This window comes from Helicoverpa zea, chromosome 24, assembly GCF_022581195.2.
Source record: "Helicoverpa zea isolate HzStark_Cry1AcR chromosome 24, ilHelZeax1.1, whole genome shotgun sequence".
NCBI lineage: Eukaryota > Metazoa > Arthropoda > Insecta > Lepidoptera > Noctuidae > Helicoverpa > Helicoverpa zea.
In genome coordinates this window covers 1738067-1765550 of record NC_061475.1, presented here as the reverse complement: position 1 = coordinate 1765550, position 27484 = coordinate 1738067, and the positions used below count along the sequence as shown (strand labels likewise).

The following is a 27484-nucleotide window of genomic DNA, read 5'->3' as shown; positions in this document are numbered from 1 at the left end:
GTAATATTTTAATAGTCACATGTTTGTTTTTAGTCGTATGTGGTTGATAATATAGTTTTTCATAAAAACTAGATAACGTACAATTTATACTGGATTTTTACTGACTATTTTGTACCTATTTTGTAAGTCGCTCGCACATTGTATAATTATTTTGGTTTATCTGCTGACCACGAGATGGCGCTTAATTCAATATAAGATTGTTTTCAATCTGCTACCCGCTAGATGGCGTTCAAAACCAGTATTTTAGTAACAAGGATGCATTTTATTTACATTTTCTTATAGGTAACAATGCACAAAATATGTGAAGGCCTTTTACCTCAAAAATATTTGAAAAGGCGTAGCCATTAAAAATCATTTGTTCTGCTATTATTTTTTGGTCAATTTAAGTATTATAACCTACATTGATAACTTTAACGTTAACATTTAATACTAAATTAAACTTATATTAATATAATATAGCTGTACTCACATGTAAATCTCTTCATTGGAATCCAAACACTAGTATAAGTATAGGCACAGCGATGACACACACCATGTATATGGAGGTCCGGGGTTCACATTCCGATATGATCACAAACTGCTCGTTCCATAACGAGTCGTTGTTGCGGAGAGGCACTTCTAAAACCACCTGCGGGAAGAGAGGTCATGGGAGGTTAGTAAATAAAATCTGGCAAAGAGGAAGGGCAGATTTGGTACATTAGCAAGGTTATACAGGGGGAAAACAGCTTTTACGCAGGGTCCGTCTAAATTTACAGACAATTTGAATATAAATTTTGACGTTTACATGTTATTATTATTACCTAGTTTTACTTAGCCCATCAAAAGGATACCCTCTTTGATTGCTGATTGATATAAAGGAAATCCTATAAATAACCACATCTAGTTTTCTAAGCGGAGGAATGAGGATTATGTTGTGAGGAAGGTAAGAATCATCAATGTAGATATAGTGGAAGAAGTCGATCTAAGAAACGATGGGATAGAATGTGTGAAAGTCGACATAGCTAGAAAGAAGTGTGAGTGACAAGTGTGAGATGACGGGACGGCAGACAGAAGAATAGAAGAAGAAATTAGAAAAAATAAAACAGAGACAGGAAGATGATGATGATAACATTCAGTTCTCTAAGTAATGCTGGACAGATAACAAAAACGAACCTTCTGAGTAGAAAAAATATCGAGAGCGAGATCACATCTCTGCGTACTATTCTTGCATTCTCTCAGAGCGGTGCGGGCGACGTCGTACCGCGTCTTCTGCAGAGCGAAGCGAGCGCGGATGTAGTTGCGTTGTACTTCGTTCTCAGAGTTGAACACGAAGAAGTAGTAGCCGTTTGCTGGTACCCTGAGATTGTAAGAGAGGAATAAGTAAGTATAGATAAAATGCAATGTGTTTGGATTTTGTTACATGAGTTAGTTAATAGTTATGTGGTCTTGTTGGACAACAAAGCTAGCCCGCAAATGCAAGTCTATCGTGTAATTTGCGCTTAAGAAGAATTGTAAGCACAGACTAGGCTATATAATCATTTTATTTCTAAAAAAGCTACAGGGCAAATTATTTCTAAGTGCCCTCCCATTCCACTCTCCATCAAAAAGGAAAATTCAATAGCATTTTACACCAATATACTATAGTTCCAACGTCAGAGGTCGTCAGGGCATTTGAGAGAAAGCCCTAATCTAGAGCACTTAAGGTTACTGAAACCTTCTCACTCGATGGATTTTTTTTTCTTCAAAGTACTAAACCCTTACCTATAAGTAAGAGCATTCGCCTTAGCAGCAGCAAAGCTCTCGTCCTCCGAAGCCCCTCTGTGACAGTGCCTGTGAGGAGTCAGAGGCAGGTTGAGGATCAGACCCTCGCACTCCAAGAGAGCCTCTTCACTGCTGGAGAAGGAAGACCAGAACTCCGAGTTGCTCATGTCGAGAGGAGTGGTTTCATTCACTACCATGTGGTGATCTGCGTAGCCGTCTGCATCCTGGAGTCAAAATAAATATTTATTAAGAGGACGAATTGGAATTTTTGGCGCCAAGGATGTCAATTTTTCTCAGTAAATACAAAACGGATCAAAATACAACTTGGTTATCTGAAAGTTCATGATATAAGCCTTATTTTGTTAGTTGTAGAAACATGATTAGGTAACTTTTATAACAGAGAAAAATATATCAAACATACCTCTTTTTAAAAAGAGATTCACATATTATGGGCAAACGGGACCGATTTAAGCCTCTTAACTTTTTTAGTAGTTGAGTATATACATACTCTTTAAAATGGTAGTAGGAATTTTTATTAAATTATCATTTCTATAGTTCGGCCATTCAGAGAATGCGTTCCTGACACGTCGCGATTGAACTGACGACGTAACTTTGCAATGGCGTTGCAGTTACGATAAAAATATTTTTGCTGGTTGTTTACCGTTTTAACAATTGAGGAGCATTAAAACAACATTATTATATCAATAATCAATGAATGTTATTACGTCGTCAGTTCAATCGCGACGTGTCAGGAACGCATTCTCTGAATGGCCGAACTATAAATATTAAAATTACAAAACCATTTTGTCGCTTACGACTTTTAGTTATAAGCTAGCGCGCGTATTGTTATCCTCGCCCCGCTCAGACGCTCCGACCCCTTTTGGCGCCTTAGATGCGCGTGCCGGTTATGGAATTATTGTTGACCACTTCCTCGCCTTAATCTATGTACATACATAAAATAAGAACGAGAAGAGAAAAACTATCGTACAAAGGTACAGGTAGTTATTTTAAAACACATTATCTACGGACAAAATACTCCTGCGCATGTTGATTGGCCTGAAGTTATTATAGTAGCCAATTTCGAACTAGCAAATGAAAACTAGTTTGACTAAATATATGACGGATCCGTCAGCCGTTCCTAACCCAAAAAATGCAATTGGTTAGAGGTTTGAAATAATCTTATTGGATGTGACGGCCATGGAGACATTTTAATTGAATGAGTCGACTTTGATCAAGTAATTACAGAAAGATATTGAGAAACAATTTTGGAATCCTACATTAGATATTTTGTTAATGTAGATGCAAAAAAAAACATTTCCTTAATTTACTGTTTGCTTGTATTGTATACTTACCACTTCACCAGCATGGTTCCTTTCCTCATCGTTTTCATTGAACTCCTTCACCAGGTCTATCTGGCCCAGCATTGATTCTCGTTTACTTCTCGCTTGTTCGAAGGCGTCGTGGCGCTTTTCTGTAAGGGAAAATAAGTAATATTTTATTTACTTTTGTCATGAGTCTGTTGATGTTGATGCTTCAAGTGTATATCATCTTTATAATTTTCGAATCATTTTTTGAATCGAATTGGCTCCCGACTCACTGAACTGATTTGAATTTTTTTTCGCTGTTAGGAAGGTACACTATCTGCGTTGAACATGGGCTATGTTTTACCCGGGCACGGGAAGAAGTTTCCCCGGTACGTAGGTGAAAATGCGTGGAACAGCTTGTCTTCGATATTATATAGCAAAACTTTTTGAAGTTTTTATGAAAGCAAGGTAAGAATATAAAATTAAAGCTTAGGTATTTATTCTGTGAATCTTGAAACCTTTTCTAAATAATTTTTAATCGGCTAGTGACGCTAGTGTACTGAATATTTCAAAACAAATAAATACTCGCAATACTCAATCAACTAAACAAGATAGGTACAGCGTCCTAAGTACAAGCAAAATCCTTTACACAAGCTAGAACAAGCCATTACACAAGCCAGTTAAACGTAAAGAACAATTTCACGAATTAACTGTAGTATAACTAAAGACATTAAATAAATTACCAAGCATTCCTAAGATATTGTTAGGCTCCGAAGAATTTGCGAAACAATACATTTGTTTTGAAGAGTTTTGGCAACTTTCCAGTAGAGGAAGATTAATGGATTGACTCAGAATGAAGAGATAGGAAGCATAAAACAATTCACTTTGAATAGAATGGTTTGTTGATTAGCATTTGTTTATTCTGTGTGCAAAAAATGGTGATCCCCACAAGATTTTGGTTTTGTAACGTGCAATTATAATTGGCAATCAATTTATGTCAAAACAACACAATGCTTTTAATCTCAAAGTTTGAAATAATGAGTTTAAGAAATTAGACAAAGCGCTAAAACTTGCAACTAATGAACATACACTGACTTCAAAATTGAACTGATTTTTGGGCATAAAAGTAGCTTTAACGCTTAATAAAGATTTAAGCTATATAAATCCATCCAATCCTTTCTTAAAGAGGAACACTTTCATACCTACAAACTTTTGCGTTAACAATTTTAGAAGGTTCGATGTAGTCTGCTTATAACCTTACATTTATGTAATCTTTATCACACTTACTCTGCCTCTGTGCTCTGTTCTTCTCCTCATCAATGGCTTCGACCAGCACCTTCCGCAGTCGGTCCAACTCCTCACCGCTGCCAGTCACTACTGACATTATGTCTTTCTTCGATTGCAATGTCGGCTGGAAAGCGAAAATGTTTCATTTCAGTTATTTTTCAGCACTATTTTTATATTAGGTTAAGTTGGTGATGACAGCTGTATATGTTTAAACAAATATAAACACTTATTTTATCAAGGGAGGGAAGGTCGAAGGAAAGAGAGGAAGGGGTCGTCCAAGGTATTAAAGAAAAGGTAAAGGTTTTGACATATAAGGAAGTTGCAATGCACATGCAGCAAAGGTAAACTTTAATATATTTTTCCTAACATTTAATGTCACGGAGTGGGAAACGCAAAAGAGGAAGACCGCTTGCAAGATGGGCGGACGGTATAGTAAAATTAGCTGGTGCTAAATGGATGCAAGCACCTCAAGATAGAAACAACTGGGATTCCTTGGAGGAGGCCTTCACCTGCGGAGGGGTTCTTGCAAACTGATTAATAATAACCATAATTTTTTGTACTACTCCCTATAGTATAAGTCTAATTAAACATTTGTTTTCTTAAGCATGCATATAGGATTAAGTTCAGTCTTACTGGTTTTGTATATTTTTGCAAGAATTTAATAAAGGTTTTTTTATTTTTATTTTATTTTAATGTCACGGATTTCCGTAAAGTAACGCCAGATTCCACAATTTACCGATTACATTTGTAGCAAAAACCTTACCTTCTCCTGATACTCCACGCCCATGGTCTGATGCAGTTTGAGCAACACTCTCTTTCCCTTGTCTCCCAACGCTTGCAATCTCTGCAGGACATCTTCGAACACTTCCTTCGAATTCGGCTCTGGAGGATTCTGGTTCTGCTGAAGATTAAGTATTTTTGACTTTAAGACGTGTTACCAGGATTATGGAAAAGTCTACAGCTTTTCTTAATAGTATAATGAGATCAGTTTTCAGAATGTGAATGTAGTTAATTAGTATCACTGTTTAAATTACACGATGTAGTAGGTATAATTTCGGTCTTAATGGTAGTCAAATTTTCTAATGTCTGAATATCTAGTGACAATCAAATAACAGAAAAATAGACAGCAACCAAGACCTTCCATAAGTGCCCGTATAGGCCTAAAGGAAATAAATGACTTTGATCACTCAACCCAAAACAGTTTTTTAAAGTCTCTGATGACTTGCAGTAATTTGGAAACTTTCCTACGGATCTTATGTCAAGTGATGTTCATATCATGAGGATTATATGGGATTCAAGGCGTCAAGCCCAAGTCAAGGTTCAATATCTTGAGTGTTGGCACACGCCTTTCCGTTCAAAATAGCAATTCATCATTCAGCAACAATTTGCTTTATTTAACATACCAACTGCGTGTTTGCACAAACTTGCAAAAATGTCTTATGTAATAATAGAGAGGATGTTTTCATTTGTCATCAAATATCATTATCAGGTTAAACTAACAAAAGACAATCAAAATATTAAGCTTGAAAGTCAAAATGATATTTTTAATGTAGCTAAGCTACAAAGCTGAACAAATATTTTGAAAAGTGTGGAAAACCCGATAAAAATGAACATTTTAAGATCAGATTATACCAGTTTCAACTGGGATATGTAGTTGATATCAAGAACCATTTAGTTTGTCATATAAATTGCGTAATTTTAACTGTTGATGAGATAAATGTTGAAACCAGCAGTGAGCCTGTATGAAACAAAATTGAGAAAGGTATACTCTCCCATCAAGCTATGGGTGAAGGAATAGTTAGTCGTGAGTGCACATGTCTGCGCAAATACTAGTGCACCCTAATATGTCCTGAGCTGATCTCCTTATATAAGAACAGCCGAAGGGGCCGACAATGGGCTAAGAGTACATCATCATCATTTATATGGTGATGCGAAAAAAGTCTATAATGATTTTTTAGTACGAGACACTATTGTGAAGGATCAAATAAAGATGAGCATGCATGAAAATACAAAAAGCTATATAATTTAGTTGTAGAGATTACTAAGCAGAATCTAAAACACGAGGCTAATCCCAATATTGATATTGTTCTTAGAGACAATACTTCATTCAGAGATACTGTAAGACTGATATCTGGCTTAGACGAAGATAAGAAACTTTCCATTACATTTGAACAAATATTAACTAACATCAAATACATGGTATTTGAGTTAAATAGTGCAATTTTCACGTGTACTTGACACACGTATTTGACAGCTTAATGATGACATACTTGCATCAGGATATAATAAGTTAATACTAACAGTTCCTCGCGGGTTTGCCTGAAGTAATTACTTCTCGCACCCGATTAGAAACTAGCCTTTGTATTATTTTGACGTGTAAGCTACCATCACTGACGAGTTTCAGTCAAAATTGGGTCGGTATGTTTCGAGGTAAAGAGGAACAAAAATTCATACATTTGAACTTTCATGTTAATAGTGATATTATGATGTGATGTTTTATGTATTTGCATGGTCTCGTTTGCCAATCTCCATTTGTTTGGCCTACCTAGTTTCGCCTGCTTCTGGCAGTTGCCAATTACAGAAAAAAAATGTCGTGTGACTTATCGTGATTTGTCTGCACGCTAAGATTTATCCTCATCGGAGCAGTATTTTTATAAATAAATAATATCTAATATCTAGACTCTCTAAACAAGGTCTAGGTATACGTCTTCCTTACGCCTGGAAGCTTTTCCAAGTTTATTCTAAGTATGAACCGTTTGTTCATTTGCTCATCAAACCTAATTTACATGTTTGTTATACTTTAAGACAGATTTCAAGTACAATAAAAATGTTTAATAATAAGAGTAGATTCAGTGGCTTTACTTACTTCTGATGAATATTCCGCAGCCACTTCCTTCACTTCACTTGACTCCTCACTCATTATTATAGCTGTTAATTCTAACTGTGGTTCAATAGTTGTTTCAACTAGTTTGTCTTTATCAACGTTTTCATTATTTTCTCTTGCTTTATGTGTTTCATCAACTTTAGTGTCATTGGTTAAAATTTTGACATTGATTTGTTTGTCTTCAGTGGTTGTTTTTATTTCAGTCTTATTAAGTGCAGTTTCAGTCGTATTTACTACGCTATTGTTGCCATCGAGATCTGAAAAGGAAGACATGGTTTACGTTAGAAATTTGATCTTTTGTTTTAGTTTTTATTGACTGAAGAACATCTCATCTGGTAAACTAAGGAGTAAAAGTTAGTTGGATGGCCCCGAAGAAAAAGTTAATCAACAATATTTTAGTATTTAGATGGAGATTAGATGTCCCATAAATAAATCCCATAATTGTTATTGAATCTAAGATAGGTTTGTTTTGCGACCAGAGTGGCAAATTACCGTTAATATCCAATTAATCACACTAAAAGCAGCGTAATGCAAAGTATTGAAAATTCTTATGTGGTATTGATTTTGTTTTTCCTGTTTTATGATTATGCAGTACACTTAAAGGCTTTACAAGGTTTAAGACAAGCGAAGATTATTTAGAAAGTTCTTTATGTGTCTGAACTTATCTCGACATATTCCCGACTCACGATGACAATTGGAATTTTTACCATTTTTAAACTGCGTATATTGTTGAAGATTATGTAAATATACTGCCTATATCTATGCGTTTTATAATTCCACTTTATTGTGTCCTCGCTATTCTGCAGGTCGGTTAGAACAAACAATTCGTGGCCTTGTGATTATCGAATCGTTAAATGTGTTGATTGGTGGATCCGCATTTGAACAAAAAACATTGTCCTTCATTGTATGTACATTTTGTCTAACCTAACTATTTATATGTTTTACATTAACCTTCTTTTTATGGAAGATATTATGAAATACAAAATTAAATGATCAAGATTTTTGTTAGTTAGTCTCTCTTTCTAAACGTTTGTTATCTCTGATCATTGCATGTAATTTGTATTTGATTTCAAGTTTTTCAGGAGCGGTTATTATGCGGTTTTATGAATTTTTCTCAATCAATCATCAATATCAATCATCTGGACCTGATTCATAGATATTCAGTCCAAGCTTTCCAGATAATCTATAAATAAGGCAGTGGATTTGCATATCATATCTTGTTACTTACTAATATTTTGAGTGACGATAATGTATAAAGTTATCAGATGAAGATTAAATATGGATAATATAATCTTAGCATATCAGGTCTGCCAATTTTATCGCAATGGCCCAATATTTGAGGACTTATGTAACTTTGAGATTGTGTTTAAATCTAATATTGTTAGATTAGTTAAACAATTATTCTGTCTTTATTTCTTTATTCAAATGTTCAAGTTTTTACACATACAGTAAAATGGCGGACTTAATGCCATAGGCGTTCTCTACCAGTCTAAATTTGATTTGCCTAAGTATAGACTTTCTGACACCGATTCCGATAGTGATGATAGTGATAGAAATAGTCAAAAGGCATCTTGAAGAGGCAGGTATGGATTATCTGGTAAACTGTGAAGAAAGCACCATTTCTTATTGGTACATGTATTTTTCCAATTCGGAAAATTCTCCACGCATCAACACAGTTGGTTAAAATTCATACTATTTTGCCTTTCTCGTTATAAGAAAACAACAGGTCGATACTAGATTAGGACTGGCTGTTAGCCTCCTTTTTACTGGTACCTATGTAGTACAAATGAGGACATACCTTGGAAAGACAGCCATTTCCTCTCATCCTTGTCCACGTTGGCATCCCTGTGCCTATGTAACGCTGGAAGTGACATGATATTGGCAGGCGGGTGGTAGTTCTTCGCTATTTGGATCTTAGCTGCTTCTCGTAATGCATGGAGACGTTCTAGGATTTCTCTAAGTTCCTGTAAACACACATGTTTAGTGAGATTATAGGAACAGATAAGAGAGAGTTGAGAGAGAATGGAATGAAGTATTGGTGAACAAAGTTGAATCAGATGAGATTAATTTAGTAGTTTAAATAACGAAATTGGTACTATTCATATTCGAATGATTTCATATACTGCAGATTGGATGATGCAATGCACATAGGATCGTAATATTAGAAAGATTTGCAATATTTTGTTCTTGAGTTATTTTGCGCCTTGAAGTGACTTGAATCCTTGATTAGCAAACAATATTCAAAGGTATTTAAAGTAACTAGAGCCTTACTCATCAGTTCATACTGTACCTTAGGATCATGATCCGTGACATCAGCATTAGGCACACTCTCGGAGGAAGCTGTAGCATTCTCCTTGTTGTAAGGATCGTGGAAACTGATCCCTGACTTATGTCGCCTCATCGTTCCTGTTGATGAACTATTATTATTAGTATATTAGGTCATGAGAAGAGGTGCTTGGAAAATGGCGTGGAAAAGAATTTGACATGTTGAAAATATATCTTGGCTTGTTTGTATGGATGTCTTTTAGGCAAAATTTATTTTTTTGTTGGATTAAACATACATAATCCCTCCCTGGATAAGTAACAAAGATTAAATTGACTGCCAATTGTCGCTTAGCAAAGCGTAATAGTCCACATTTGTATCATAACAATAAGGGTATCTTGAAATTGCCCTAAGCGGAGATCGCCCTTGATTAACGAAATTTTGTGTTTTTTTAAAACTTCTGAGTCTGAGGCTTAAAAAATTGTACCTAGATATTTAAATCCAAAATTCTCACCCGGGTCATTAGCCTTTCCTTCAACGAGCTTTAGTTCTTTAATCTTCTCAGCTAACGCGTCATCAGAGAGCAGACCAAGCCTGTTGGCTTCCAGTAGCTCATCAACTTCCTCCGAAGAGTCGTCTCCGATGTACGCACACTCCTGCAGATGCTTGTAACCTTTGATCATGATGAGGGAGGCACCTGGGTAGCTGTGGTGGAGAAAGTGGATATATATAGGAGAAAATTTCTTTAGAAATGATTGCGATTTTGATTAGCGGAGAAGCAGAGGAGTAGAAGAGGAGGGTTTTAAGGTGATAAAATAGGTAGATAAAGATAAGGCTGTGCTTTAATGTGAATAAAGCGGTCTGTATTTGGCTATTTGTGAAGCAGTATACTAATAAAATAGAAATAAATGAAGAAGTAGGGATAAGCTGATAAAACCACTTCTTCAGTTTTACCAATCTACCGTACCGTTCCGTTCCGTTCTACCAAGCAATCCTGCGTTTTGTTTTACAAAAAATAACTAAGTATAATATGGAGTCAGGATTTAAGGAAAAAATAGGCCCACATAAATGTTGCATGCGATGGTGTCTTCAGTTGGCTAATCTCAGGAACTACGGGTCTGATTTAAAAAGATGTTGGAGTATTAGATAGCCCATTTATCAAGGAAGGCAGAAGCTATTACCTCAACAAAGTCTTACCTAACACAAGCAGAAACAGTCACCGAAGATCCCTTCAACAGGTAAAACCCCCAGTATTCCTTCATATCATCCTCTAGTTCCAGTTCCCTCGTCATTGAGACTGGCACCAGGTCCTCAGTGAGCTCCGGAGGGCCTGGCACCACGAACGCGTTGAACGTCGTGTTGGATCGCACCACCTGTCTCTAGAACGAAGGTCGAGAGTGAGGGTTTAGTGGAAAAGGAATATGGTGATGATCAGACTTATGAAGTAGCTATAGTATTTTATGCATTTTAATAATATGGTGATTATGGGACTTTTGATGTAGTCTTTTATACCTTGTCTTGAAGATTATGATCATATTGCTTAAGATGAAAAGTTAACAGGAGGGTTTTGAGATATTTATCAGTTTCACATACCTACCTAATTTAATGAGGCTAGGCGGAAAAATATGGAGATTTTTCCATAACAAAAGAGATAAAGAGCTGATTTTATTTCTCTCTGATTTTACAGGAAGAATGATGTTGGTTTTAAATCAGACAGTTTTGGTTTTTCTTATATCTGTCTATCTCTACTTAAAGTTCTAGAAATTTCTGTCCCGATATTCCAAAATTTCATTTCTATGCAGATATCTACAAACGCATGGAAAATATAACTATTAATTCGACAGCATTTATTGTTTTATATCTTGTAAAACATTTATTTAGTTTAAGACTCACTGTAAAGATAACTCTTGATATGGTTATCGGTCACACTGTATAATATTATTTGGTTCAGCAACAAATAAGCATTCAACTTTGAACCTTATTTACTAAGAGCTAAGGTAGAATTTTGTATGTGGTTGAGAGATACAATATAAATGTTACATTTGTTATCAAAAGTATTTATTTGATGCTTGCCTAGTTATAAAAGTTATACTAATTAGTGCTATCAGAAATAGGTTTCTTATTTCTGCCGCCAAGCTACAATTACCATGATTGTGTAAAAATACCGAAAAATGTTTGGCAGGGATATAATATGTCTTTAGAATATGGAATTTTGATTTTTTAATTTTAAGGAGTCCAAACCCAACATAGTTGGCAAAAGGCTAGGCAGATTATGATAATTGTCAGGATGGTCCCTACATAAGCCTATTATAGATAATTAATACTACAACAATTCTACACGTGTAAATAGATATCTATAATAATGTATCTATTACAATAAATTATTATGTACATGTTGATTTATTGTATTACATAGATTAAATGTAAATATTTATTAGTTAACATTGTCTATGATAGCGTCTAGCACGTGCCGTGTTAGGTCTAGACAAACAGACATGGTATAGGCATAAAAGTTGATAAGGCTAGATACAGACCATCTCATAACAGCAGATAGACTATACTTGTGGTTATGGCTCACCCGCTTTCATTAAATAAATTATCCATAGAACTACTGTAACACAAATTTCTTGAAAATGTTTATTTTACAAACAGATTAATTTCCCACGGGCTAAACCTATGCTAAGCTTTTCCATCCAAGAATTTGGTTCAAAAGAGACTCAAAGATACTAAACGTCAGTGAAGTCGTAATTCGGCTTTATTCGATTGAACTAGGAACTATTCCCAAAATAAGACTGATGGTCGTAAAGGAGATCACTGATTCACCATTTGATATATTCAACTATACTACTGTATTGTCTATGAACAGTTCTATACCGTATTGTTCATCAACATAGGCTGAGCCAATACAATTACTTAGGTATTAACTAAAATCCAAACCAAATATTTTTACAATACGTTCGGCCAATACATTGGTTTGCAGATTCGCACCCTTGATCAAAACAACGAAAGCCTATTTTCACCAACAACATAAACGTCCGTTTTTCTTTGAAAATTGAACATAAAATTTCATAGTAAATACTTAAACAGTTGTTTAAGAAAAGTTCGAAGTCGGTCTAGTATTCACTTTTTATCAACTAAGGTTAGTGCTACCGACCAAAAAATAGATAGTCATAATAATATGGATAAACACAGGGCTACACACCTACCTGGCACCAAGTGGGCGATATCTTGCTGTCAATCAGACGCATATCGGTCATGCTCATCGGGTACATCTGACCGGAGAACACGCGGTATCTGCAGACAGACATGTTCATTTAACACACATATGTATATCTAGTGTAATATCAGGTACCTACAAAAGTCTGAAACTCCCCTACATGCATCCCCCTACTACAAACCTACACCGGGAGCGGTCTTTAGAAGATTTTCCACAATAAAAGGTAGGTAAAGAAAGAAAGAAAAAGCATTTATTCACGCGTGTGGCACATGAACTAACAAAAAAAATGAAAATATACAAAAATGTAGGGAAGTACATAATACTTTAGTCATCATAGCATATTAATTAATAATTTCCTACTTAGGGAAAGGTTCCTAACAGCCAGTTTCTTCATCAAAAGTTAAAGCCAAAGTAAAAGTCAAAGTAATGTCTAAGGTTAAGGTAACGGTTAAATTCAATTTTTCTATGAATTTTGCTGTCACTTTAGCCTTGAAAAACGAATTTGACCGTTACTTTTACTTTAGACATTACTTTAACTTTAACTTTTGATGAAGAAACTGGCCGTAAGTCAAAGAAGGTTTAGTTAGCGTTCCAGGTTCCAGGCGAGAAAGGTTTTGTCAACACGTTTTACTTCACCATTACTTCAATAGATAAATGTAGTGTGAGTAAATGTGCTAATAATTCTTATTTTTTATTGCACATAAATAGATTCTGACTCTGACACACTGAAAACAGAGAGATTATGTACAACGGCGAGCTCAACCCAGTGTTGAGTCGTCTTACAGTCAACCTTAAATGAAAGATTGATTCGACCGAGTTAGGGCAAATCAAAAATCACTAAAGAAACTATACAAATAATTTTAACTAACTGCTACATAATTTACCGAATCCCCAATACTTATTACAAAAGCCAACGAGTCTGCCATTGAACCATTCATAATGATGTCAATAGTCGTTTGTAGGTAGGGCTGCCATCTCGAATTTCGCCAAACCCGGAAAACATTAAAAAAAAACCCGGACATTTGGCGTAAATCGCATTTTTCCCCGAACGAGTACGATTTTTTTAAAACAAAATAGTACCTAATTTGTAATCCATTTACTATTAACATATACCTAAATTCAATGAGATGCTTCCTTACATGAAAAGTGTCCGGGTTTTCCCCGGACACTTCTTGAAACCCAGCCCGGACGGCCCCCGGACGGCCTCCAAACGAGGACAAATCCGGGGAAACCCGGACGGATGGCAGCCCTATTTGTAGGCAACTGTTATCTACAAGACGCCCGCACAATATTATGACTACATTGTAGGGCTTGTTTACTATCTAATTATTATCATTTAATTACTACAGTCCTACATGATATGATTCATTCAATCCAATTAAAACGGCATTAAATTTATCGAAGGATTTATACCTCGTGCATGACTTCTTCTACATTCGTATAGTATTAGTAAAGTACCTACCTAGAGTACATAAAAAAATCGAAGATGAACTATGTAGTGTCCAGCTAGTCAATTTTGCAAATCTTACCCCAATAATCTTAAGATATTTCCTCATTTCATGAAAATTCCTACCTTCGCCTCTTTGGTTGAGCGCCCTCTCGTCACAAAAAATATTTTCAATCGAATTTTACAAGTGCAATTTTTTTCGTCGAAATGCAAGCTCAACCCCATGACAAACTAAAACTCAGATCTGATCCCAAGCTAGTACTCAGATATGAATTATACCAATTAACACAAACTACATCTAAATATATAAAACTCAAAGGTGACTGACTGACTGACATAGTGATCTATCAACGCACAGCTGAAACCACTGGACGGATCGGGCTGAAATTTGGCATGCAGGTAGATGTTATGACGTAGGCATCCGCTAAGAAAGGATTTTGATAAATTCCATCCCTAAGGGGATAAAATAGGGGATGAAAGTTTGTATACATCTTCTTAGATTTTATGAAGAAGTCCTGATGACGAATCAGAATTTTATGATGACGTTCGCTTAAATACGATTTTGATTAATTCAACCCCCATTCAACCCCCACGGGTGATAAAATAAGGGATGATGAAGGATGTAAAATGTATTAGTTTGAACCTATCAGTACGTAATGGAACGAACAAAATAATGTTTAGTTCTAAATGTTGAGAAGTTCTGCCTACCGCTATTAAATAGCGCTGTGCATTTTCGTCTCATTTCTGAATCGCGGTGTTAAGATTCTCCGCCAGTTAATTACCTTCGAACTGAACTGTAGGTAATCTGTTTGTTTGGTTGCTGCGGATTGCCTTCCTTACTGACATATTAAACATAAATATTTCTAGCGGATTATATTTGACGGTTCTTTTCTTGGCATTTTGTTTTGGTTAGTCGTTTTGGTCATAGACTGCGTTGTATTTGGCATTTGTTTTGTTTTCGTTTGGTTTAAGTTTAGGTTTTGTTGGTTAGACTTTTTTTAAAATGGTTAAAGAAAATCTAAACGTTAATGGAGAAGTTGAAGAATGTACTGTCGTCCCTATTGTTGGTGACGGTGCATGTTTGTTTCGTGCTCTCTCTTATTAAATGTTCGGAACACAAGACAGAGCAATGGAGGTGCGTACAGAAATTATCAAATATGTGGTTAATGACTGGAGAGAACATTGCTTCTCTCATGGACAGTTTTATGTTGCTTGCTCACGAGTAAGTTCACCCAATAACTTAATAGTTTTAGCGCCTAATGACAGATTAGTAAAGAATATTGTGTACAAAGAAGTTTTGTAGGCCCTAATTTTTTACACACGCTAAACAAAAGTAAAGCCGCAAAAACCATACCTAATTAATAATAATACTTCTTAACGCGAGCGAAGCCGCGGGCAAAAGCTAGTAATATATAATTTAGCACTACAAACGAACAAGCGAGCTATCTAACAATAGAAGTACTGATAGATACCTTAGGTTATCGACCAACACTCTTGTTCAAGTGTCAGCACATTGATAAACAATGTAAGCACCACTTTGTTTAAAGCTAGTAAATTTATAATTGTGCCGTTGTAATTATGTCGAGAGCTTCTACATAACTGTCATACGTAACTCGCATGATTCTTGAAACAGGTAATTTGTAAGTATCTATGGTAAGTTTTTACGCGATACTGAAATTTGGTTTGTCTTAAATTTTTGTGGGAAATCAACTAATGACCTTTCCACCTGTGGGTGCAGCGTGAGGGAATGTGAGACTTTTACTGACTAAAATCCATCATGTTCCTTCCAGAAGGCAACGCCCTTTAAGTACAGGACCGCGGGGTATAGGCAGAATAGGCATGAAGACAGGGTTAAAAAAGTGATTCTAATTACTTAGTTCGCATTTTAGACTGGCCAAAAATATTAGTTATAACGCAACAAATATTGAGATTGGGGGCTCGTGACGTTGTGTCTTTGTACTCAGACGTGGCGTAACACAAAATGTAATCGTGTTAATTTTCGTTGTTTCTTAATTTGTAAGAGAAAATAAAAAATACGTGCCCATTATTTTCACGATATCTAAAAGACGGCCTTTTTTTAGTCATCATGTCCATTGCGCCTCAAGGGGCTTTGTTATCCCTTACCTTAAATACAGAGGAATCGTAAGGAACAGGCTGGGTAGGACGAAGAGTAGTGCCAACAGTCTGCAGAGCCTGAGGGGTGCGGTATAGCAGCTGCGGGGGGCCAGGTAGCAGTTCCGCGTCGTGTGCGCCACTCGGGGAGACCGGAGACCCGCTGCGGAACATTAGGGAGGATTAGGATATGATATATCATTTGATTAGCATTTTACTATCATCACTACATAATATAAAACAAATTCGCTTACTCTGTCCCTATGTACGCTTAAATCTTTAAAACTACGCAACTATATATTATAATGATAGAGCGAACTGGAGAAAAAGAAGAATTAGAAAGCTGAACCCAGTAAATTGTGGGATTCGCAGCAAGAGAGACCCTTTAGAATATTAACTTGCTTTTTGCGTTTTGGTGGTAATTGCTCACCCTCGCTGGCGAATTCTCGCACCCGCCGTCTATACGTCCAGCCGTGAATAAATAACAAACATACGCACATAAACTTTCGCTTTTATAATATTAGTGTGATTTGATATCTTTACTTACTTTCCAAAGGTACTAATTCTGCTTGCTCCATGATTGATTTACATCACTCCACCACCTTTCTACACTCCTTCGAGTACCTGTGAACAATTATATTAATTACTTAAATAAATAATTATAATGACTATTAAACAAAACACTTGGCGAATATCTTGATTTGAATTAATAATTATGTCATTGTCTTTTGGTATCAAGTATTTTAGCCTTATTTTCTTTCGATAGCATCTTAATTACTTAATTATGATATTGTGTGCAGAGTTCAAAAGTCTGTCAGCCATTTTAAAGGACAATGCCAGGGTCTGGGCTCAAAGTTTGCCCAGCAGTGGGAGTAGTTCCAGCTGGTTCCATAGTGCACTCTGAACACGAAATCCAAATATTTTTGAAATCGGTTCCAGAGGTCCCGAAAAAAACCGGTTCAAATGTTATCCATAGATAGTCACTTAACAAAGCCTGAGCCATTTGCCCAGTAGTGAAAGTGGTCGAAATAGGTTCTTTACTGCACTGTTAACACGAAATCCAAATATTTTGGAAATAGGTCCCAGAGGTCCCGAGAAAAACCGGTTCTAATGTTAAACTTGAACAGTCACTTTATGAAGCCCATGCCATTTGCGCAGAAGTGGGAATGGTTAGAATAGGTTCTTTACTTCACTGTCAACACGAAATCTAAATATTTTGGAAATCGGTCCTAGAGGTCCCGAGAAAACCCGGTTCTAATGTTAAACTTGAACAGTCACTTTATGAAGCCCAAGCCATTTGCGCAGAAGTGGGAATGGTTAGAATAGGTTTTTTACTTCACTGTCAACACGAAATCTAAATATTTTGGAAATCGGTCCCAGAGGTCCCGAGAAAAACCGGTTCTAATGTTAAACTTGAACAGTCACTTTATAAAGCCCAAGCCATTTGCCCAGTAGTGGAAATTGTTAAAATAGGTTCCTTACTTCACTCTTAACACGGAATCTAAATATTTTTGGAATCAGTCCTAGAGGTCCCGAGAAAAACCGGTTCAAATGTTAGCCAGCCATTGTTAGCAAGCTATTTTAAGCAGCCACAAACCTAACAACCTCTTTTCTTGAAATAACATTCAGATAGTTAGTGGTTTCACTGTTAAGAGGATAAAAAAAACAGCAATAGACGTTTAACGGTAATGGTTGTCTCTATCTACCACAATCAGTCCTAAGTTCGTGTAGCGTCATGCAATTTAATTTTATAATACTATTGCCCATTTTCACCAACAAAGGGATCCCCTAAGAGTATTAAGGGAACACTTAATACGAATTACGTTGTCCCTAAAGTTTAAGGTCCCTTATATAACCGTTACTATTGGGGGAGCCCTTATTCTAAGAAACAGTTAGTTAGGGAAAATTTAGGAGATTGTTGGCGAAAGCGGGCATTATTACTCTACTTAGAATGAAGGATGTTTTTATATTATTTACACATACCTATTTACTTTTTGACAAATTGATCATGGCTTGGCTTTTGAAAAAAAAGAATTTTTATACACCATGTTATTACTTACTGAAAGAATTAAAACCAGAATTTACTGATATCAAACTATTCGAACCCAATACTCACGTGTTATAATGGAGCTTTATTATCACTGAGCCATTGGTGAAACAACAATAAGTTCTGTTGTTATTACATTTACAAGATAAAACAAATAATGATACTTGTCTATTAGTTCGTTATCAGACTACTATCTGTCTGATAGTGGGGTCTGACTTCTGACATTCGGGTGATTAATACAAGTACATATTCAGGATAAATATTTTTTAAGCATAATCGGTGGGTATTAACGACAATGATAGTCCAAAAGTTGGTGTGCTGTAAGTTACAAGTTTGGGTTTGGAATTAAAGAGATACATTGGTACTTTAATATTGGCGACTTGTCGATGTTCAGCCACGACGATTGTTCTTACATAAAGAGATCAGCCAACTTCATAGGACATATCACACAGCTCAGTATTTGCTTGGACACGGGTGCACTCACTATTCCTTCACTCTCATAGCTCGATGGAACGGACAGGACTAACTGTTACTTAGTATGTGTGTTTTGTAACACCATGTTTACGACTAGATATAGTACGGATATAGACGTAGTCGTAGACAAAAACATTTATTGAAAGAAGGCTAATCAGATTAGCATTTTTTCACGTCAATATTCCTAAAGGACTGCACCTATAAAAACGCCTCCCTTTCACAAAGCTTCCTAGTGCTATGGCTGGAAAGATTAAGCGGTGATGAACAAACTACGTAGGTAACTAACTTATCATAACACTTATGTTATAGACACGAATATTTATTAGATCTCCGCGTGAAAGCCACTTGATGTAAGCTGATAACCCACCCAAAACAAAAATGTGAAAGGCTGCCAAGTTCGATAATATGGGAATGCTTCGCCTATAAAAGAAGTGAGATCTGAATAAGTACCAAGTTCCGTACCTCAGTTAAAAATTGTTACTTTTTGATGATGTTACTTGGCAAGTTTTCACACACCTTGTTATAAACCTACTAAACGCAATGAATCAAGTATTTAATTTTCTATTAAAACTTGTAAATAAATTTTGAGTTATAGGGGGGTCGAATTTGGCCCGAAATGGTTCGTGTAATATAACCCACGGCCGGTGTGTCGCTTTTTTTGCTCGAACTTGGCGGACACACTGCCGTGTGTCTAGATCCATGTGGGTGCTGGCTGAACGACTGCCGTGATTACATGCGTGTCTCATCGTTTTAATATCTTGATAAATACTATGATAGTCATCGATTGTCGTACTAGGTATCTATACTATTGTAATAACGAAGAAAATGTTTTTTTTTGTTTGCCTTAGCTTTCGTATTGAACCGATTTGAAAAATGATTTCCCTGTTTGGAAGCTCCGAGTAACATATTTTATCAGGTACGGTACGGTAGGGCGAAAATGTCGTGGTGGGCCTAGTGGGTAAAGAACCAACCTGTCAATTATGAGGGCGCGGCTTCGATTCCAGGTCAGGCAAGTACCAATGCAACTTTTCTGTATGTACTTTCTAATAATATCTTAGACCAGTGATCTGTTTCGGATGGCACGTTAGACTGTAGGTCTCGGCTGAAATTGAACATCCTTGGCAGTTGTTACGGGTAATCAGAAGCCAGTAAGTCTAACACCAGTCGAACTAAGGGGTACTGGGTTAGGGCACGCTACCATAGTGGCGGTAAGTCCCCTCTTTGAGGAGTGGTTCGGGAGGAGCCACGGCGCCTTCATTTACCGCATGACGCAGATCCTTAGCGGACACGGTTGTTTTGGGAGGTATCTGCATCGGATTGGTCGGTCGGTTGTGACACCAGGGCGCCACGCCCTGGTGTCACCACTGTGCGGACAGCTTCGAGGACACGGTGGACCTCAAAGTCCAGGAGTACCCTGCATGGGAAGGGCACCGCCGGGTCCTCGTCGAGGGCGTCCGGCCCTGGTTCATGCCATGGTCCGGGGCGAGAGGAATGGGATGCCGTCGACTCCTTCTGCGAAACAGTCATGCTCGAGAAGTAGGCGGCGCAACGACAGAGAGTTCGCACCTCTCATCCCGGCTGGACCAGGTAGTCACCACGGGCGCCGGGTTGTACGAGACGACTCCCGGCCACCATAGGCGTGGGTCTGTGGGCGATGAGTTCAGATGGTTCGTCGTTCCTGCGTCTTTTTAGACAACCGGCCCCTGTCGGTGGCGTGCGTAGTTCCACGCGCTCCTCAAGTTGATGTCAGCAACCCTAGCGAGGCCCAGCAGGGCGTAGGCCTGCTGGGGCTGCGGAATTGTATGAAAGAGTTACCACGGCCCTGGTACATAAAAGGCCTACGACGGCACACGAAGGATTTTTAGTCAATAAAAGTCTGACACTCCCTCATCGCTTCTGACCCGCAGCGGGAGGGGTCATTTGATGATTTTTAGCGTCGTTAAAAAAAGCCGGTTCCACGGGTAACTGGGTTGTGGAGGTCAGATAGGGCAGTCGCTCCCGCCGCTCTGCTTCTCTCTTTTTTTGTAGTAATTCCTCTCCGGATAGCTTCTTCTTTTTAGGAGCCATATCACGTGCGTTCGATCAGCCTGTGTAATATAATTCAAGTTCATAAAGGACAAAATAATGCGATGCAATGACAGTTTGATTCTTAAATTAATAAAAGAGACTAGCGAATAAATTTACACAAATATTTCATGAAAACTATTAAAGCAATACGCAAAATACACAGTCCCCTGTTTTGCTAAACAGTCCCCTGCTGCGTTTTTTTGGCAAAGGACTGTTGCCAGAGGACTGTGTATTTCAGTTAGATTTCACAATATTTATGAAACCGATGTCTTATAGTTTTTTAAGAACCTACCGATCAATTAAGGCACAAATAATGTAACAATTAACTATAAATAGAGATAATTTAAGTAATTAAATTACATACAATTATTTACCAGAGGCCTGTGTGTGGTAGCAGTCCAAACGCTTGTTCACCTCACAAATGACGCTCTAACAATAAACAAAATGGCGTATCGTTACCGCATTTGACAAGTTTGCCAACTTCACAACAATTGCATTTCGTTGCACTAATAAAACGATTGTAAAATATTATAATTTTTTTTTAATATTGATTTAATTTTTTGGCAGAGGACTGTATTAAAATTCTCAGGACAAAGTTTACAGGAGCTTATTAAAATGAATAAAGTTGTAATGAGTGCTCGTTTTACGAAAATAATATAATTTCATTATTTTTGTTTGTGATATTAACTGCCAAGTGAATGTAGTTTCATTAAGTTTTTCGGAAATCGCATTTCTAGGTGTGAATGCAGTGAAAGGGACAGCCAGGGGACTGTATTTTTAGAGCTTCTATAACGTTTAGAAAAAAAATTAAAGTAATTATGGTTATAAAAACAAAGGGCCCATGAATCTGCAGAGTTAAAGTTTCATAAAATGTGATTTTTTAAATAAGAATTAAACTATTTATTGAAAAAATCGGTCCGGACAGCCGTTTACGAGCTTACAGAGAACCGCCCATATATTTACGTACAAAAAAAAACATAATTTAGATATAAATATCATAATTTACTATAGTTAGTATTGACTTAGCTACTACTACTTTTACTACTATTAAAAAATCATTTCACTGTTTAAAGGTACATTCTTTCCGAGTAACATAGGATATACCTATTTTATCCCGGAGTAGTTCACGGAACTAGGGTGAAGCTAAATTTCTCTCACCCGAATAAAAAATGTAATGCTTGCAAAGTTGCAAGTCAAATTATGTACCTAAGTAAATCTACCAAGTTTCCCAAAAAAAGGTTGTGGAAGCAAGTTCGTACACTAAGCGCCACAAAAAAGTGGTAACTTTTTATGTACACTTACAATTTATTTTTAACAATTTACTTGGTAAAATGACGGATTTTCACATGTCATGCATCTTGTCAAATAGCTCGTGCACAGAACTATGATGCGACATCGTATTGCAAAAAGCGAGATCGCGCGATCGCAAGATATTGTGAATTGAATCTCATTGAAAGAAAATGCGATGTTAGATCGTATATTATGTGATGAATTATAGTGGTAGTAATTAACGATTAGAAACTCAGCTGCCTAGCCTATTCAAAAATATGTTGGATTCCGCTTCCAGCCTAACCAGATGCAGCTAAGTACCAGTGTTTTACAAGGAGCGACTTCCTATCTGAGCTCCTCAACCCAGTTTCCCGGGCAATCCAAGCCCTTAGGTAGGCTTCTGACTACCCGTGACGACTGCTAAAGATGTTCAAATGACAGACATTTTTTGGTTTTGATTGACGTGTATTGTGCGTAACTTACGCACGATAACGATTAATAACTAACACCGGTATCCACCAATTCATTTTCATGTTTTTTTCTGTTCCCAAAACATGTTAATCCATCCTCCGAGCCTTTTTCCCAACCATGTTGGGGTCGGCTTCCAGTCTAACCGGATTCAGCTGAGTACCAGTGCTTTACAAGAAGCGACTGCCTATCTGACCTCCTCAACCCGATACCCCTTGGTTAGACTGGTGTCAGACTTACTGGCTTCTGACTACCCGTAACGACTGCCAAGGATGTGCAATGACAGCCGGGACCTACAGTTTAACGTGCCATCCGAAACACAGTCATTGGTGTCTAAGATATACTTAGAATGTACATACAAACTTAGAAAAGTTGCATTGGTACTTGCCTGACCTGGAATCGAACCCGCGCCCTCATACTCGAGAGGTTGGTTCTTTGCCCACTAGACCACCACGACTTTTTTCCCAAAACATGTTAATAATCACGAATTTATCTTAATGACTTAATAATCAGTATGTTTATTATTCCATAGTTTATATTTTGAAACACGTATGTAATAATATTATATTTTGAAATTTACACTTCTTTAATTGCTTACCTACGACCAATTACTACTACAATGGGTTTAAGATAAGGTCAGTTAAAATGGTACCTACTTAATTATAATTAGTAGAAAAAGTATGCTTAAGCTATTGTTTTGGGACAAAAGAAAGTCTTTAGTTGTTGGTAATTACTATGATGTTTTCTTATTTTAATATAATTAGGTAATTATCTTAGTAAAGTCAAAGTCAAATCATTTATTTCACTTAGGCTTTCACAAGCACTTATGAACGTCAAAAAATATAAATAAAGTTGATTCTAGTTGCCCATTCCAAAAGTAGCTTCCTATGGAGAAGAACGGGCAAGAAACTCCATGGTTACTCTTTTTAAAAATAATAGGTATTACAGTTTGTATGTATTGATACATACTATAATAACATGCGAAGATCATGTAGAATCACAATAGACAAAGAATATGAGAATAAATAATAGTAAAAAAAGGTTAAAATGCTACATGGTGTTCACATTTACAAATCAGTTTATATTTTTGTACAAAGTTACAAACAAACAATCAAAAGAATAACACAATCTTACTAGCGGGTGTAATTTTAAATTCGCAATAATTTGATACTGTCAGTGCGTCCTATGGAGCAGGACCAGCATGTTTCCAAGCATTTTTATCTTGAATATAATCTTCTAATTTATAATAAGCGTTTTTACAAAGTGTGGCTTTTATATGAGTTTTAAACCGCATGTCATTTAGTTCCAGAATGTTGTCTGGTATTTTATTATAACATTTGACACAATATCCCATGAAAGATGTATGTACTTTAGATAGTCTAAACTGCGGGATGGCTATTTTATTTTTATTTCGAGTGTTATAATTATGTCTATCACATATTTTATCAAACAAATGTAGGTTTTTCCTAACATACATGATATTTTCATATATAAATTGGCAAGGCACGGTCATAATATTAATGTTTTTAAACAGTTCCCTAAGAGATTCACGACTACGTAAGTTGTACATAGCTCTGACAGCTCGCTTTTGTAAGATAAATATGCATTCAATGTCAGCAGCTCGTCCCCACAGCAGAATGCCGTACGACATGATGCTGTGGAAGTAACTAAAATATACCAGTCTAGCTGTTTCTACGTCCGCTAGCTGCCTCATCTTTCTAATAGCATAGGCGGCCGAGCTAAGACGACCCGCAAGAGATGTTATGTGGGGTCCCCATTGTAGTTTTTTGTCAAGAGTGATTCCCAGGAAAACTGTCTGATTTATAAATTCTAGTTTTTGACTATTGAGTATTATGTCACATTCACTACTTTTTACATTTGGCAATGAAAATCGAATGCATTTTGTTTTTTTTTCATTAAGGGCCAAGTTATTTGCGTTGAACCAATTTTGAACCTGGATAATGGAATTGTTTACGTCGTCTAGGTTACGTCTACGCCGATCAATGTTAAAAATAAGAGAGGTATCATCGGCAAACAACACCATCCTAGGTTGATTATCAAATAGATAGGGCAAATCATTAATATAAACTAAAAAGAGGAACGGACCTAATATGGAACCTTGTGGTACGCCCATTGCCATCATTGAGCCCAGTGAATTTACGCCGTTTACTTGAACTTTAAGTTGCCGATCGTTTAGATACGATTTTAATAACTGGAGGGATGTATCTTTGATTCCGTAATGCTCTAGCTTCTGCAAAAGCGTTTCGTGATTTACACAGTCAAACGCTTTTGAGAGATCGCAGAAAATTCCAATGGAGTCTTCAGCTTCCTCCCAAGCCCTAAAGATGTGCTTGATCAAAGTTACACCAGCATCGGTTGTACAGCGACCTTTGGTGAAACCGTATTGTTCGTTATGAAAAATGAAGTTTTTATTGAAATGGCGCAACATTTGTGCAAGCATCAACTTTTCGAATACCTTGCTGAGAACCGGTAAAACAGAAACGGGTCTATAGTTGTTTGATTCTTTGCTATTTCCCGATTTAAATAAAGGTACTACTTTACTGTGTTTCATTAGATCAGGAAACACGCCTTGGTCTACGCTAACATTAAAGATGTAAGCTAAATAGGGTGCAATAGTTTCAATAATTGACCTACACACCTTGACAGACATACCCCAAAGATCTTCTGTTGATTTTATTTTAAGATCTTTAAAGGCCTTAACAACAGCCTCGGGGCTGGTATGTTGAAATTTAAATACTGAACTGCATGGCTTTACATTTGTTTTGAGTAAATCGATAGCTACGGCGGTTGAAGAATTTAATGATTTTGTAGTTTCGAAAGGTATTTTGGTGAAGAATGCTTCAAACTCTTGAGCTACTTCAAGGTTACCGTGTGTAGTAGTAAATCTACGCCTTAAAATAATGAATTGATGGGAAGTTACTTACCTATTATGATTTAGGATGAATTATGAAACGAATTCTTCAGTTTAAAAGCTGTCAATTTTAGAAGGTTTTTTTATATTTTTATTATAACTTTCTTAACATACTAGACTTCACATATTCAGTATAAAACTGATTTCTCAATACTTATCCTTGCACACCACGTCTAAACGATATTAGAGGGACAATGTTTAAGTAGTGTACTTTTTATACTCATGAATCTTATCGCTAATACTACAAATAAGAATATTTATGAGACTTATATATTGAACAATATTGCCCAATAATAAAGTCCAAATATTGTAATGAACTTGAACCATTTTGTGCGAAGACAATTTTAAAACCGGAAAACCTAAAATAGCGTAACGATCGAGACTCGCGTAAACAAATGAAAATTCTTTTGTTTTTACAACACCTGTTTAAATAAATTAAATTATAGTAACACTTACTTTTTTTCTCTAAAAATAAAATCGTTCACAAATCACAATGAACACACACTTAATTATTTACACACTTCAAAGTAACATAAAAAATAAAACTTCAAATTTTTTTGTACACAAAATTATCGCACAGCCTCGAGTTCAAACGTTTATCACTTGTAAAACAACTATTTTTTGTGAATACTTCTTGTTGTGTTATCGTAAATATAGACTGTTGTTTATCAAAAATATCATGCGTGGTTACTCGTCGACGTGCAAAGCCATACTAATGACTTGTGTACATTCTTATCGCGACCGCGTTTGAATATCGTAAAAATAATGTAGATTACTAGCCGCTTCTCCGCAGTTTCACCCGCGTCCCGTGGTAACTACCGCCCTTACCGGGGTAAAATATAACCTATGTTACTGGGAAAGAGTGTAGCTTGCCAACAGTGAAAGAATTTTTAAAATCGTTCCAGTAGTAAACAAACAAAAATACATTTTTTTCCTCTTTATAATATTAGTATAGATATAGATAAGTGTGGCTAATGATTTTCGTTCTTCCTCTAACACGAGGTGGTCACGTTTTCTGTTAGTGGGTCAATGTTTTGGCCGGCAAGTGTAATCTGTCGCATTTTTTGAGTTCGATGAACTTATTTTGAAATGTAAATAAACGGAAGAAAATAGGTACTTCTTTAAACTTTGTTTTGTTTTTTTTAAATCATCCAGATTTGTCTAACCGTCTTACCACAAAAACTTTTAAACGTCAGTTTATGCCTTGTCTAAAAAATGTCAAATTATGACGTTGACATATGGTTCATTTTGCAGCCAAAATTTTATTAGACAAGTATAAAACAGGGTTTAAAGTTTTTGTAGTAAGGCCCTAAGTGTTTAGGTACAGTTTGGTTACTTCAATAATAATATTAGGTAGGTATACCCATGGAGAACAAAACTTTAAAGTCTTTCAGTTTATCTTTTCTATTATTTTAACACAATTAAGTGAAATGTTTTCTCTTCACTAACTGCCATATTAATATAAGCACATTTTATTCGTTGGAAACATAAAATTAAGCAAATCTTTTCCAAAAAAGAATTTATTACAATCACGTTTACTAGTCCTACAACGGTAAATAAATAAACAACATTATTCACGTTTTGGAAATTTCTTCTATCTTCTTACTTAGATTAAATTCTACATTTAGTTACCTATATGTAATTTACTAATAGGTACTGTTGCGCCTAGTACTACGAATGTCTTAAGCATGCTTTCTTTGTAATAACTCTAGTCTTGTACATAATAAATGTACCTAATTAGGACTTACCATCAAATATGAATTGATATAATGATTCCCTAAATAGGTACTGTTGGTGCAAAAACAAACTAAGTAGGTATAAATTGTTAACTTTAAACCATGAATAGTCAATATACAACATGTAACGTAATTAACGCACACCCTCAAACACCCCAATTAGAATATAATGTTATAATCATAATACATACACTGAATTTTTAATTTAACATGTATATGCATTGTTATTTACTAAAT

At 36.2% G+C, this 27484-nt stretch overlaps 1 protein-coding gene across 3 annotated transcripts; it reads right to left on the bottom strand.

Annotated features, from left to right (window-relative positions):
* Positions 1 to 467: 467 nt before the first annotated feature.
* LOC124642435 lies at positions 468 to 26249 on the bottom strand. 3 transcript variants are annotated; one of them, XM_047180848.1, is made up of 15 exons: positions 25968 to 26249; positions 16802 to 16878; positions 16267 to 16417; positions 12685 to 12772; positions 10676 to 10857; positions 9993 to 10183; positions 9506 to 9621; positions 9014 to 9179; positions 7198 to 7472; positions 5095 to 5232; positions 4332 to 4455; positions 3093 to 3211; positions 1741 to 1964; positions 1153 to 1336; positions 468 to 628 (listed from the first exon to the last, which is right to left on the bottom strand). In XM_047180848.1, the coding sequence occupies exons 2-15, from the start codon at positions 16830 to 16832 to the stop codon at positions 482 to 484; spliced, it is 2136 nt and encodes a 711-aa protein (XP_047036804.1). In that variant the 5' UTR covers positions 16833 to 16878; positions 25968 to 26249; the 3' UTR covers positions 468 to 481. The 3 variants fall into 3 exon arrangements, with proteins under 3 accessions (XP_047036804.1, XP_047036805.1, XP_047036806.1); XM_047180849.1 differs by having other exon boundaries at positions 5095 to 5229; positions 25968 to 26219; XM_047180850.1 differs by lacking the exons at positions 16267 to 16417; positions 16802 to 16878; positions 25968 to 26249 and having other exon boundaries at positions 12681 to 12766.
* Between the last annotated feature and the right edge of the window lie 1235 nt (positions 26250 to 27484).

Bases quoted from the DNA above. Each gene is read 5' to 3' on its own strand.
- LOC124642435 (XM_047180848.1), bottom strand. From the start codon at position 16,832: ATGGAGCAAGCAGAATTAGTACCTTTGGAAA. The intron at 16,418-16,801 runs GTAAGTAAAGAT...AATGTTCCGCAG, and splicing joins AGAATTAGTACCTTTGGAAA to CGGGTCTCCGGTCTCCCCGA. The intron at 10,184-10,675 runs GTAAGACTTTGT...TCTCCACCACAG, and splicing joins ACTGTTTCTGCTTGTGTTAG to CTACCCAGGTGCCTCCCTCA.